Source organism: Ambystoma mexicanum, chromosome 7p (genome assembly GCF_040938575.1).
Source record: "Ambystoma mexicanum isolate Mex_15411 chromosome 7p, UKY_AmexF1_1, whole genome shotgun sequence".
NCBI lineage: Eukaryota > Metazoa > Chordata > Amphibia > Caudata > Ambystomatidae > Ambystoma > Ambystoma mexicanum.
In genome coordinates this window covers 960,915,144-960,928,690 of record NC_090939.1, presented here as the reverse complement: position 1 = coordinate 960,928,690, position 13,547 = coordinate 960,915,144, and the positions used below count along the sequence as shown (strand labels likewise).

The following is a 13,547-nucleotide window of genomic DNA, read 5'->3' as shown; positions in this document are numbered from 1 at the left end:
CCTCTTAGGCGGGTTTCTTATCTGTTTCGATGGGACTTACATGTTTTTTAAGTGCCATTTGATTCCCTTTCTTGTACCGCCTGATCTGGTCTAATAAAACCTTTCTTGATCCTTGTTCTGTGACCTCATCTGTGTCATTATCTGTATTCCTACTCTCTGATCTTCCTGAGTTTCTGTCTGTATCGCTGTCCACATCTGAACTGGCTGGGGATGAAGCCGGTGTGCTGTTGCGAGTATTGTATTTAGCGGGCTCATCCTGTTTAGGTGGGAAGGTGTAAACCTTATCCTCCATTATATTCTTTAATCGTTGCAAAAGAATGTTCTTGACTTTGAGTTTAATTTCATTCTGATGTAGTTTCAGTATCTCAAACATGGTTTTATTGTTTTTTTGTTTGGTAGTTTCTGGTGATGGCATTTCTTCTAGCTCCTTTTTGACTGTCTCAATTTGTTTCTCAATCCTGGCATGTTCTTGGTTGGCATGCTCCAAGAAGATCTATCATTATCTTGGAGTCCTGTTTTAAGTTATCCTCTGATTTCTGTGTGATATCCAAGACTTCTGAATTGGTAAAGTCTTGGAGCAATAATATGCATAGGCCTCTAGGTATCTTGCCCTGCTCCAAATAGTTGTGCATCGTCACTTTTCTCCAGTATTTATTAATTTCATTAGTGGAAAGCTGCTCTAATTTAAGGATTTTTTGTTTTAGGTTTTGCTGTGTTGCTAGAATACTTCTGAATGCATTTCAAGTGCTACCCTTAAGTGCAAACAATGCTAGTCTATCCTCATCCCTGCTCAGTAGGTATTCTGCCATGGTGTCAAAGTGTTAATGATTTTGGTTCTGCCCATCTCCCTTTTGATTCACGGTTACCCAAAAGAGTAGCCCCCCCCAAGTCTATTTAATGAGGGGTTTTTAATGTCTTGCTCTCGATTTCGGACACCACATACCTTTGGGCTTGTTCTAAGAGCAGATCCATGTTCTGTGGCTCTGCGAAATCCAAGGATGCGTTGCCTGCTCTCCTCATTCGTCACATGTCCCTCTGTCTTACAGTTGCCATTTCCCCAAAGTCAGCACTCTCTGGTTCAGTTTCCTTCGATTATTCAACCTGCTCCATTTCACGGATTAGGATCTTTTCACAGATGAGGTGGGTGATAGGCTTGATGACATAGGCATTAATCCTTAGGTAAATAAGACCACCTTAACGTCTCCACGATAGTCTCTGTCTATCACTCCTACTCCAAAATCCATGGTATGTTAATGGTCTTGGCTTGACTTTGGTGCGATTCTTCCTTTCATTCCTTCTAGTATTGCCACCCATAAACCTGACCTCAGAAGGGCCTTTACTTTCTCCTCATCCCCACATATATCATGTCCTGCTGCTCATGCAGTAGCCATGATGGGAAGCGTGGCAGTCCAGGCTAGTAATACCACCCTCAACATGGTTGGCTTTGGGTGGCCTCTGTTTCGGTGTCTGAACGATCCCACGATGCCATAAAAAATATGGGGTTGAACCACTGTGCATGTTACTTAGCTCTGTCTGGATAGAACTGAGGACATCTAGAGTTTAAATAAATTATAGATGTTCTTTCGACACATCAAAGGTATCTGGAACATTAAACAATCAGAAAAAAAATGAAAAAGAGTATTATACTTTGTTACAAATACAGTCACAGTAAGGATTACATTAACATATGGTAAGGAGAGACAAAGATAATAAGTCCAAACCGTAACCAATTGTGTTTCAATGTGAGGGAGATCAGGGTTATGTGGGTGTGTGTCCAAAATTGTGTTTGTTGAAATCACAAATCACATTGCAGTCATGATCTCAACTCCATCCCTCCCATGTCTTCCTCACGGTTCCTATGTACTCATGGGAAACTCTGAATTCCGTAGCATTTAACAGAAGTCGAGTTCTAATATTCGGTCAATAATTAACATTTATTGCGCTGATGTCACCAACAGGCTTTTGCCAATTTGCTGAGGTCCAGTTTCTATCAATTGCCAACTCTGCAAGTAGTGGACGGTATATCCCACGATACCAACACTTGTCACATGTGGCTTAAAAAATCCACAGACAAGGATAGGTTCTCAGCTTTTTTTTAATGATTTGAAAGGTATTCTTGGGGAGTTGTTGTTGGGTCCGGACTAAAGGGTACCCTTGGACTTCCTCAGCCTCCATGTGGGCTCCCTCCACCCTCGCCCAGGCACCACTACTCTCCACAGCGTCCCAAGCATTGGACTAATGCAAGGTAATCCCTACTATCTAAGCAGTCTGTTCCTAAGGGAGATCTTCAAGGCAGGAGCGTTCCCAAGCTCCCTGTGGGTCTTTCTAAAGAGACCTTGCTCTATTTGATTTTCTCACTACAATGTTTTCTTTATTCCCCTATCCACACCAGTCTCACTCCTCACCGCTCAACCTCTCCTCCTAGTAGTCTCCTTCTTTCCTTCTATCGCCTCCTGCCTACCTTTCTCATCTGTCTCTCCCTCTCTATTCTGATTGCCATGTTACACTTTCTCCCTTCTTTTCTTCCCCTCTTTCTCCTGGTCCTCTCCGTCTCTCTCTCTCGGTCCACTTGCTCACCTTATCTTTTCTCTCCTTACACAAACACTCACCTCCTTCCTCAGCATGCCTACATCCTCTCTTTCTCAGCGCCACCCTCTTGTCTCATTCTCACTACCACATTCACTCACTCTCCCTACTGCCTAACTTCCTTCCCCTTCCCTTTCAACTCTCACTCTCTTTTCGCTCTCTATCTCTGCACCGGCCACTCCCTCAGACACATTCCACTCTCAATTGGTACCACCCTCTCTCATACAGAATACCTTATCTGAACTCTCTCACACCACAGCCAGAGGCTTCTCAGGACTTATCTCCATCACCCGCTTTTAACCACCTCGTCCCTTGGGCCACCAACTCCATTCCTGACTTCACCCAAACACCTTTCATCCATCTTCTGTCTCTCTGGGTTTTTATAGGCCAGCCTACCCTGCACTAGAAGTCCTCTGGCTTCCCCTTGATCACCCATGGTCACCTGCTCTATGAGAATAGTCTATTCCTGTTCTTTCCCCCAGGGTTGCATCTGTAGGTAACATGTTTTAAAATCCCCAGTAAGACATGCTCCCTTTCTCGTCTCCAGCCTCTCTGTGCAGAAATGTTCCTTTTCATTGTGCATTTTCCCCACGCACAGTAAGTCTATCTACATTGATTTGCAATTCTTTACATCGGCAGCAACGGGTTAGGGTCCCATAATTATTTACCAAGATTTGTTGAGTGGTCTTTGGCTCCAGTCCAGGTTTTCACAAAGATGGCCTGAAGAGTTCTGGGACGTGCGGTTATGGAAACAACAGCAATAAATAAAACATTTTGCTGATGTCAGTAACTGCGCTATAGAAAGTTGTGTGTCAGAGCATGTACAATCAACCAGGATGCCTTACATCTCTTAACAAATAATCGCTCATACATTATCTAATAATATATCATAACGATTTAAAAGATAACTCTCACAACTACTACAAGTTAACCATTATAATGTATACAATTCATATGTCATTAACTCTAAGGGATACATAAATAGATAAATTGTCTACTAAGGCGATAATGTCAACATAATCAATATAACTCAATAAAAGGAGCAACTCAATTTATATTCGCTCACAAGGCCAAATTCAACTACATGAAGTTTCCTAACAATCAGCGCCTTAACAATATACCTACATTTCGGCTGAATTGAAACTTTTAAAAAGATCATGGCATCAGCTACCCATCCAACCACATATTCTTTGAAATATGGGATTAACAGTTTTTTTTCTCAAAATGTTATACAAATGACAAAATAACATTAGATTCCATCTCCCAGATACATGCAGGACATTTGCTGGTCAAGGATGTATACCAATTAGAAACAAATTCTGCCAAAGACAGAATACCCAATCTAAATTTAGTGAGAAGAACTCTCACATAGAGATTCCCAATCCGGATGAAATGCAGTTCAGATCACCAAGTTTCTTTACCTATAAGGTGATTATACTTGTTTTCAGCAACTAAGAATGACTCAATGCAAAATGAACGCTTTAAAACAAAATAATTATTCATCAGTCATTATGGTATTCTCTGTCCACAAATGACAAAATCCAAGTTCAAAAATAGTTGATTTGATACATTTCAGCCATTCCCAATTTGACCCCTGAAAATCCTTTGCAAAATGCCATAAACCCCTTTTCTAAAATAAAAGCTGTTATGACCGATTTAAACAAGCCCAAAATACAAGCAGTTTAAAACATGCTTCATAATGGTTTAGTAAGCACAAACCTGCAGAAACTGGAAGTGTTGGGGCACCCAAAGCAAGTAATAACTTTTTCAAAAAGTTTATCTCAGACAACAGAAAAGATTTTAAAGATACAGGACCCCAACGTTCTGCCCATAAAGGGCTGTCAACTTTGCATTCTCCTTGAGCAAGCTTTCTATATAAATGTGTGGCAGAATGCCAATGTAGTCCCAGCTTTCTGTTTTAGTATGATTTTACTAGTATATCAATCTGACCAGACCAAGAATCATTATTATAGAATCGGATTGCTAAATATCAAAATAGTCTATCTGCTGGATACCTTTCTTGTATAGGTAATATACAACATTTGGACAAGGAATAGATCCTGTTGGCATAGTTCCTGTTTTAGAAATATTAAACATCAATTTAAACTCATCACAAAACATTTCTAAAAAAGCAGGTTGACATCGTAGACAAAATAACCAAATCATCAGCATACATCAGAATGCCTAATGTCTTCCCATCAATATTTGGTACGTAGCAATCAGAATCTGAAATGTGCTGAGCTGACATATTAATTTATAATGAAAACAGCAGCGGAGAAACAATGCAGCCCTGCCTTATATCTCTGGGCAGAAAAGCGGGCAGTACACTCTCCCCTCTATCCAAATCTAACCCTTTCAATATTGTTTTCATAAAGCAATTGTATGGCGTGTAGTTATGAGGCTGATGCTTTCAACTCACCCAATACCTTCCACAATATATCTCTTGCTACACTTTCAAAATGGTTCTAAAAACCCATACACATTTTATAAATACCTTGTCCTTTTAAAATAATGAACTTATATAGTATACCACTAAATTCAAGTGCTCATGTGTTTTAGCAAGTATGCTGAAACAAGGTGTTTGTGAATTCTTATCCCATCTACCAACGTACCCCAAAGACCTTTACCTTTCCATCAATGTGCGGAAAAGAATATGCCAAGAAATACAAGTTTGTGTGTGTTAGCTACTGCACCCAACCAAGATGTGGCAGAGAGAGCAAGAAAACAACCAGCTTGCCCCAAAGACATTCCCTCAAAGTGTGCTAATACATTTGAAAAGAAATTCAAGTGCTCATGCTTGTCAGCAACTTTGCTCAAACAAATCACATGCAAATGTGCATTTAATCAACAATCAGGTCCAAAAGATGTTACCCCTTCCCTCAAAGTGTACTAATAGGTTTGACAAGAAATTCTTCCATTCCACGTTCATTTGTGTTCAGGTCATAACCCTCAAGGAAAAGCATGAACAGCCTCCCTGCCTCTCTCAAACTTGAATAGGACCACCTCCGGTTCTGGAAGCGACTCAAGACCTTCCTTTTCTCTTCCACTTTCTCTCTCCCACTCTCTTGCTGATGGCCCTGACTGCCCTGCATACTGGTCACTTGACCACCCACTGAACCTCGGGTCCAGGCTCCTGCATGTCCAATTGCCCTTGCACTGTCTACGGGCCTCCAAAGAACTTAAGGGTCTGTATCTGCAACCCTACCGTCCCCTGACTCTGCACTTATGAGCCCCTTACCGGCAGCACTTATGAGCTACTTGCACTTTCCCTTCCTCTTACGCTCACCTGGTATCCACGGGGACGCCACTCAGGCAGTTGGTCGCCAATGCCCTTCTCAATGGTTCCCTGGTGTGGTTCTCGGTGTCGATGGGATTCCGCCTGGAAATGAAGACTACGTTAGGACTGCCGACCAAGGTAATTTTTTTCCCACCTCCTTTGTGATTACAGCCCCTGCGGGTTCTCTTCTCACCTGGTTGTCGGAATTGGTGGGCTCTCCGTCCTGCTCTCTGGGCAGGGGCGCATTGTCTATGGTGGGCGCGTGCTGTCCAGTTACTTCACTAACTGCGGCCCAAGTAATGTCTTTCAGGTAGGTCTTATTGCGAGTTTATGAAGTTGTTATTCTTGCATGCCTTTTCACTGTTCTAAAATGTCTCTTTTTATCACCCTTAGGTGCGCGGAGTGTCCGCTTGGAGAACTGTGTAGGATGGTTCTTGCCGGTAAACGATGGCACACCAAAGCGCTATGATGCGGTAAGGAAGCGCTTTGCGCAGCACAGCGATGTCTTGTCTTCACTGACCTGTGCTTGTCTCTTTTTCGTAGGTCGCGGTGTGCTCCCGGCGCGGATGGAGTTCCGGAGCTATGCCGGTCGAAAATCAGCCAGCCAGGTAAGCTAAGCGCTTCGTGGTTGTAATGTCTCTTCTACCTCCTTTAATAATGTCTTTCTCCTTTTTTCAGGTCCTTCGATCTGGGCGGCAATCTCTTCAAACGGAGCTGCCCAGGAGCTGCGAGCAGTGAAGGATAGAGATTACAGGTAAGCTTCTGTTGCTAACGATGTTAATTGTTTTTTCTGCAGGTCCAGAATTCGTCAGGCTCGTGAGAAAGCTGGACACGGTGAGCGTCACGTTGCTAGTAGCAAAGTAACGCGAAGCGTGTTGTCTTGTTCGGGTGTGGTTTAAATTGCCACTGCAATGTAGTCCAGGTAAAGTAGTCCCTAGGCCACCACACCCAAAACACTATACCGCATAGCTTGGTTCTAGGAATCAAGCTATGTGGATGCCCCCATGTTGATTGAAAGCCCTAAAAAGTAGTTCCACAAGCAGATATCTATCTTGGTTTATGAGCCTGGCGCCAAAGGCGTCAGGACTGGCCCCAAGAGGGCCTGAGAAGTGGATGCTAGGCCTTATAAGCGATCCAAGTCCTGATTCCACCTGGCCAATGGGCTTGCAGTTGGGATCAGGGCTGAGGGTCGTGACACTTCCCTCTCCCCCAGTACCTCTCTCCCTCCCACCACCCGCACTTGCGAGATCTGAATGATACAAGGTTTAGCAAGATCATGCTCCTCCCTCTGTCCTCCCTTCCCTGTCTTGTTGCGCCTAAAAATACTTGTGTACAGGCACGTTATAAATGACTTATCATATCATATTATGAACGGATGCAATATTACCTTGGTAATACTGCATGCAGAAATATGGCAATGAAATGGAGCTTCAAAACAAAATAACTGAAAGCTCTGCTTGGCTAAGAATCATTGGGACCCTTTAATGTAATGCATGCCTGCTCCATAAGAACAGTAATTCCATTTGGCAGTCTTTCTGGAGGAAATACTGCAAATTTGTAACTAGCCAGTTAAATTGTTTTCATTTTGATGGAGGCTATAAACTAATTATTGGTTGAACACAAATGTATAACACGTTGTATTGCATGCACAACTGTAAAGTTGGGTATCTAAAACATAAGTAACATCATCTGCATACATTGCTGACTGTCACCATTTGCATATAAAAATGTTTTCCTACCTTATCACACAGGCATAAAGGCCACTATCTTGGCTGATTGTGGGCCGAAACCAAATGGAATCTTCTTCTTTGCTCATTCTTGCACCGTCAAAAGGAATAGGTTCTTCAAAATCTCCAGGTCCTGTACTTTTGTACCACATGAGACTGAGGCCAGCACTTTGTGCAAGGGTGTAGTTAGCCCTGATATACCCATAGAATAGTGCACATTTTAGGCGAACAGGCTCTCCCACTAAAGCTTGATAGTTCTTGTAATCCACAGACCAGTCAGTGCAACCATCAGCTGCAAATCAAGAAACAGGCAAATGTTGTTTGATGGCGTTGCAGAGAAAATGTATTCATGATGTTAAATTTACAGTGATTTTTTAAAAAAATAATAACCACACAAAACATATCCATTCTGCTCTCATTTAAAATGAACAGTCATTTTCGAAGTTGTGTCTTTCTAACACCTTAGAATGGCACAGATAAAATTGTGATAGTTATGTTGCATTGTTTATCCTGAATACCATATGCACAGCGCTTCAGTCCTGAGTCAATGGCAAGTCAAATAGTAAATTCCATTAGTGAAGGTAGGGTAGGGACTGAGGTGATTATTCCACAAATCCCAAAAGCCATATACAATTATAATAATTATTACTATTCCATTGGATATATTCACTTCCCTCATCAAATGTATTTAACAAAATTGTGGGTCGATTATTGAAAAGAAGTTATGGCCTGCCACTCAATGTGAAGGTTTTTGTTTGATTTATTAAATGCATAACACCCACAGTAACCACGATGCCATCTTCCAACTTCACATTGGTGTTAAATTAAGAAATAAAGTCAAGTTAAGAAGACACAAGAACAGTTAAAACAAATCAAAATATTACTACCAGGAGGCACATTACCTCTATCCCCTGTAAAAAATGTTCATTCTGTCATTGACTGACTGGACACTCTTTGATACTTCAAAAGAAGGTACAAGGTCACATTTGTAATGTAGAATGCATTTCCATCTATATATATAAAAGTGAAAATGTGTGGGTTTGTGGCAAAGCGTATGTTTCCTATACAATTCCGCAATGTTTCACCAATCTGTACCACATTTTGCACAGTCCCCTGTTCGGACCCTCCAGACATTATTGGCTACATGATTTCTGGACACCCCACTCCTTCCCCCGGATTTCAGCTAAAGTGACACATTGGGCTTCATTACAAGTTCGGCGATAGCCTTGCCGGTAAAACCGGCAGGCTGTTGCCGAACTTGCACATTTTTCCGGCGCCTGGCAATGGGGAAATTCAGGGCCATTATAACCCTGGCCGACCCTGTATTTCCCCATGGCCAGGCTCCAGAATGCATTACTCCCCATTCCCATTGAGCCCCATAGGGCTCAATGGGAATGGGGAGGTCAGATGCACAGGCACCATTCGCGAATGGTGCCTGTACATCTGACATGGTCTGCTTGCAGGTGCTGTTCCGCCCGCCAGGTCAGACCTGGTGGGCGAAAAGGCACCCGCAAGCAGACCTCGTAGGAGCCTCTGGACATTACTGGCTACATGACATCTCGACACCCCACCCCTTTTCCCGGATTTCAGCAAAAGTGAAAATGTGAGTGTGGGTTTGTGGCTTCACATATGTTCCCTATACAATTCCACACTGTTTCACCAATCTGTACCAAATTCTGCACAGTCATCCATTAGAACCCTCCGGCCATTACGCGTTACATGACATTTGGACACCCCACCTCTTTCCCCGGATTTCAGCAAAAGGGAAAATGCGTGTGTGGGTTTGTGGCTTCAGATATGCTCCCTATACAATTCCACACTGTTTCACCAATCTGTGCCACATTTTGCACAGTCACCTGTTAGGACCCTCTAGTCATTACTGGATACATGATATTTGGACACCTCACCCGATAGCCTGGATTTCAGCAAAAGTCAAAAGGTGTTTGTGGGTTTGTGGCTTGCCGACGAAGCCGCAAAACCATGTTCACCGGGAAGGAAAACAAACAATGTAGGCGAATGGACCTTAGAGGCGAAGGTGAAGGCAGGTAGCATTCCAGAAGTTTCCACATTTTTGCCGCATCAGGTGAAAATACATTTCCAGAGAATCTTTGCAAGATGGTGCCTGCCGACGAAGCCATAAACCATGTTCACCGGGAAGGGAAACAACAAATGTTGTTTCTAAACAAGCCTTACAATGAACATGTACTTTAGTAACATTGAACTTTAGGGCCATAGTTGTTGGCACGATTGCTACCATGTCACCCATCATGCTACTCAGGAATCTCCATGTTGTTCTCACATAATAATAACCCGGGCAACACCGGTATACCAGCTAGTCTTATTTATTGGTGGGTAGCTCCCTTGGAAAGCAAATTGCCATTCCGACTCTGTATGTGGGTGCCACCCAGAAGGTGACATGTACGCACACACACACACACACACACATACACTACACATGCTTAGGGTCCAAAGAGAGTCCAGGGACCCTATGGTAGGCCAACGAGGGGCTGCAAGTACAGACTGCACCCCGGGTGGATTTCTCTGATCCGCTTGAAAGGAATGATCTGCTTTGACTGTCCTACATCTGTGAGTGTGGTAGCTGGCACATTCACTGTGTTGTGCTGCACAAAGTGATGAGTGTATACTCTGGATCAGCAGTTCTCTTTTTAATGGGGCCCTCAGCTGCTCTTGAAACAACCTGTGTGAACTGTACCAGGAACAGCGAGTGTTTGAATAATTTGGTCTCAGAAGTTGTTGGACTGCATATCCTAAATGAAGGTCAATTCACATTAAATAAAAAATAATGTCAATGTTTCCAAATATAGGGCCTCATTCCGAGTTTGGCGGAAGGTAAAAACGTGGTGGTAATTCCGTTACCACCACATATTTGGCAGTAATGGAATTACTGACATTTTTACAGCTCTGCCAAATCCAGAGTTTGGCGTTGAAGTGGAGGATTTACCACCAGCATTAGGTAAATCCTCCACCTTGATGCCAAACATCAGTGGAATTACCACAGCAGAATTAAGGCTCACAGTAATTCCAACAAAATCCCCATGGAGTCCTATGGACTCAGAAAATGGGGTCTAACACCACCATACCACCACTTGTACTCCTGTGGTAAACCCACAGGACCAAGTGGCGAAAATGGTAAATGATTTTGGCGGTAATTCAGTGGAATTACCAGCGCATTACCGCCAAACTCGTAATGAGGCCCATAGAGTGGTAAATAAAAGAGCATTAGACATTGTGAGGAATTGCCATCCGACAAGAATATAGAAACCCTGGCTTTTTAAAAATGTTTTAGTAAGTAATAAAATGATGCGTTACTTCCATCTCAGAAAGGATGATCTGCTCACAAGGTCCCCCTTTCCTAAAGTGTGTACACCTGTGCCCTGCTGAATCAGTTGCCTGATTACAGAACCTGCTCGCCAGTGGCACGAGCAGGTTCAGGTCAGAGGTGCCCTCTTGAAAGCTGCAGTGACTGCCAAAGTCCCTACAACACAGGGGCTGCATTTAACATAGGCACCTCTGTTACAAAAACGATATAACTATGAATTATGTACTATGAGCCATTCTGGCGGTTCGTTAAACTGTAAAAATAAGCAATACCTAAGGATGAGGTATGGTGGCTGGCATATTTTTCCTCTTTGAGAAGTACAGTGAGCTAAAACGTGGCTGTAGACCTTCCTGAGTGGGAAACCTCCCATGTAAAAGGCTATTTTAACTGTTTTTGTTCTCAGCGGAGGGGCTCCGACAACTTTATATAATGGTGTCTGGCACCTCCAATACTTATCCAAGGCACATCAAAATGATATCACACATATGTCTGCCCTGTGAGCACAGTTAAGCTCTGGAAGGGTTATGTGCATTGTCCCAGTTAGGTTGTCTTTTCTGCTGCCAGTAAGACTGTAACCCTGGCGGCTCCCCAGAGAGACAGTAACTCCACTGGAAGTTGTCCTGGGGACAGGAATCAAAGGGAACACCCATTCACAAAAGGGTAGCCACTCACCAGGATGCTGCATAGCAAAATGCCCTTTAATTTTATTGTAGAGGGGAGGAGGTGGGGTTAGTATAGTCAGAAGGTGCTCCTTACAGCTGGAGAAGGTTCCACCATTGTGTTTCTCTCAGCCTTTATCTTTCCTTCCTGCGCCCTCCACATCTTGTAGCACAAATAACTTTGGGTGTGTCAGTCATTCAGCTTTTATTCGGTATTCACCTTCAAGCATAACAAACATACATACAATACAAAAAAATCCCAAAATAGTCATTGGCACCTCTATGCGAGAACGAACATGGCTAAATGAGCTGCTCTTTGGGAAGGTACCCACTCGAGAGTCTGCAGCCACACTTTAAGCTCACAGTACCTTTCACAGAAGGGAAATATCCATTTGCATATCAGTCTTTGTCCCGCCTACATGGACAGTCCAGCACCAAAATGCTATGACAATTATCTTCTGAACAACAGTACCAGCAGCAACCCCAGACAAGTGTTTTTGATTGTTTAAGGGACTTCAGTTTAGTCACCCAAGGTTTCCCAGGGCCATCCAGACGTGGACACCTTGCTCACTGTGCTCGGAGAGGCACAGCTCCACCTCACTGATGAGGCCCAGCAAGGTTGAAACACGTGTCTGTGGTTACTGTTGGTACTCTTGTTCAGAAGAGAGTTCCCATAGCATTTCGGTGCTGGACTGCCCATGTGGGTAGGACAAAGACTGATATGCAAATGGATATTTCCCTTCTGTGAAAGGTACAGTGAGCTAAAGTGTGGCTGCGGACTCTCAAGTGGGTACCTTCCCAAAGAAACAGTCATTGAGCCGTGTTCGTTCTCGCAGAGGGACGCCTATGAATATTTTTTGATTATATACAATACAGATTGTTAAAACAAATAAAATGCATACAACATTTAAAAACTATCGATAAATACAGACATTGAGATAATAGCAGCAAATAATTCCAATTACAAAAGCAGAACCAAAACAAAGTTAGAACTGCACCAGCTTGCATTGACGCATTAGCCCCAATTGTAATACCACCTTTTTTTAAAGCTTTGTTTCTTTGCACCCAGGCACTAAAAATATAAAGTGCAGTTGCAAAAATAACATTTATGGACAGGCACTGATTTAAGAACAACATGGCAGAAGTTACAAGGTGAAAGCCAGAGTCTTTCAATATTGTCCTTAGATACAACCATCTCAGACGGGAAGTTTTCCCACAGATTAACATAAAATGTAACAATGTTTGTTTATGAAATCCACATAATGTGGCATTCATCTCCCGTTCCAGGGGCTGGAATGGGGGATAACGGCCCGGCAGCCCAAGTTACCCGAGTGAGGCTAAAAACAAAAAAAGGATTTTCCTTTCTACAACGGTTCAAGCCCACGTTCCTAGCCACCTGATTGGCTGGCGCCCCCGCCCAGGGTGCTAATGGACACTTTGCAGTTTCACCATCCCTCCAAGATAAAGTAAAAAAGGCTACTGGCAATATGCCAACTCTAAAGTGCAGGTACAAAGATCTCTCAAGAGATGGAGAGATATATAAATAAGCTTTAAAACCCCATTCTATTCTGTGTTCAAGATATTATTTGCCCAATTTTAAGTTAGCAGCATCAACTATCAGGTTATCACAGGCTCTCAAATACATAAGCGATTTCAAGCGCTTAGTTTTCTGGGACAAAAGGCCCCGTGGGGTATTGCATAGGTCAATCCTATCCAAAGGATTGTCTTCACATTTTTAAACAATTTTAAACTTTTACCACCATTCAGACTCAAAATATGGGATAACGCGTCACAATATTTTCCAAGTCCCTGGGTATTCCAAAGCCTAAGCTAGAATAAAACTGGCTTTAAAGTTATCTGGGTTGCTACAGGAACACAATCGAATCCTAGATGAACCAGTGCAGAAGGAGCAGTGGTGGGTAATAACAGTTTTATTTAAACAGTTTTATTTAAAAAAA

At 42.9% G+C, this 13,547-nt stretch overlaps 1 protein-coding gene across 3 annotated transcripts in view; it reads right to left on the bottom strand.

Annotated features, from left to right (window-relative positions):
• IL1RAPL1 (interleukin 1 receptor accessory protein like 1) overlaps nt 1-13,547 on the bottom strand; it is a 2,334,001-nt gene that overhangs the window by 1,475,590 nt on the left and 844,864 nt on the right. For all 3 annotated transcript variants that reach the window (XM_069637303.1, XM_069637304.1, XM_069637302.1), the window contains one exon: nt 7,603-7,882. In XM_069637303.1, the coding sequence (XP_069493404.1) occupies nt 7,603-7,882 (280 nt within the window). The remainder of the gene's footprint in view (nt 1-7,602; nt 7,883-13,547) is intronic.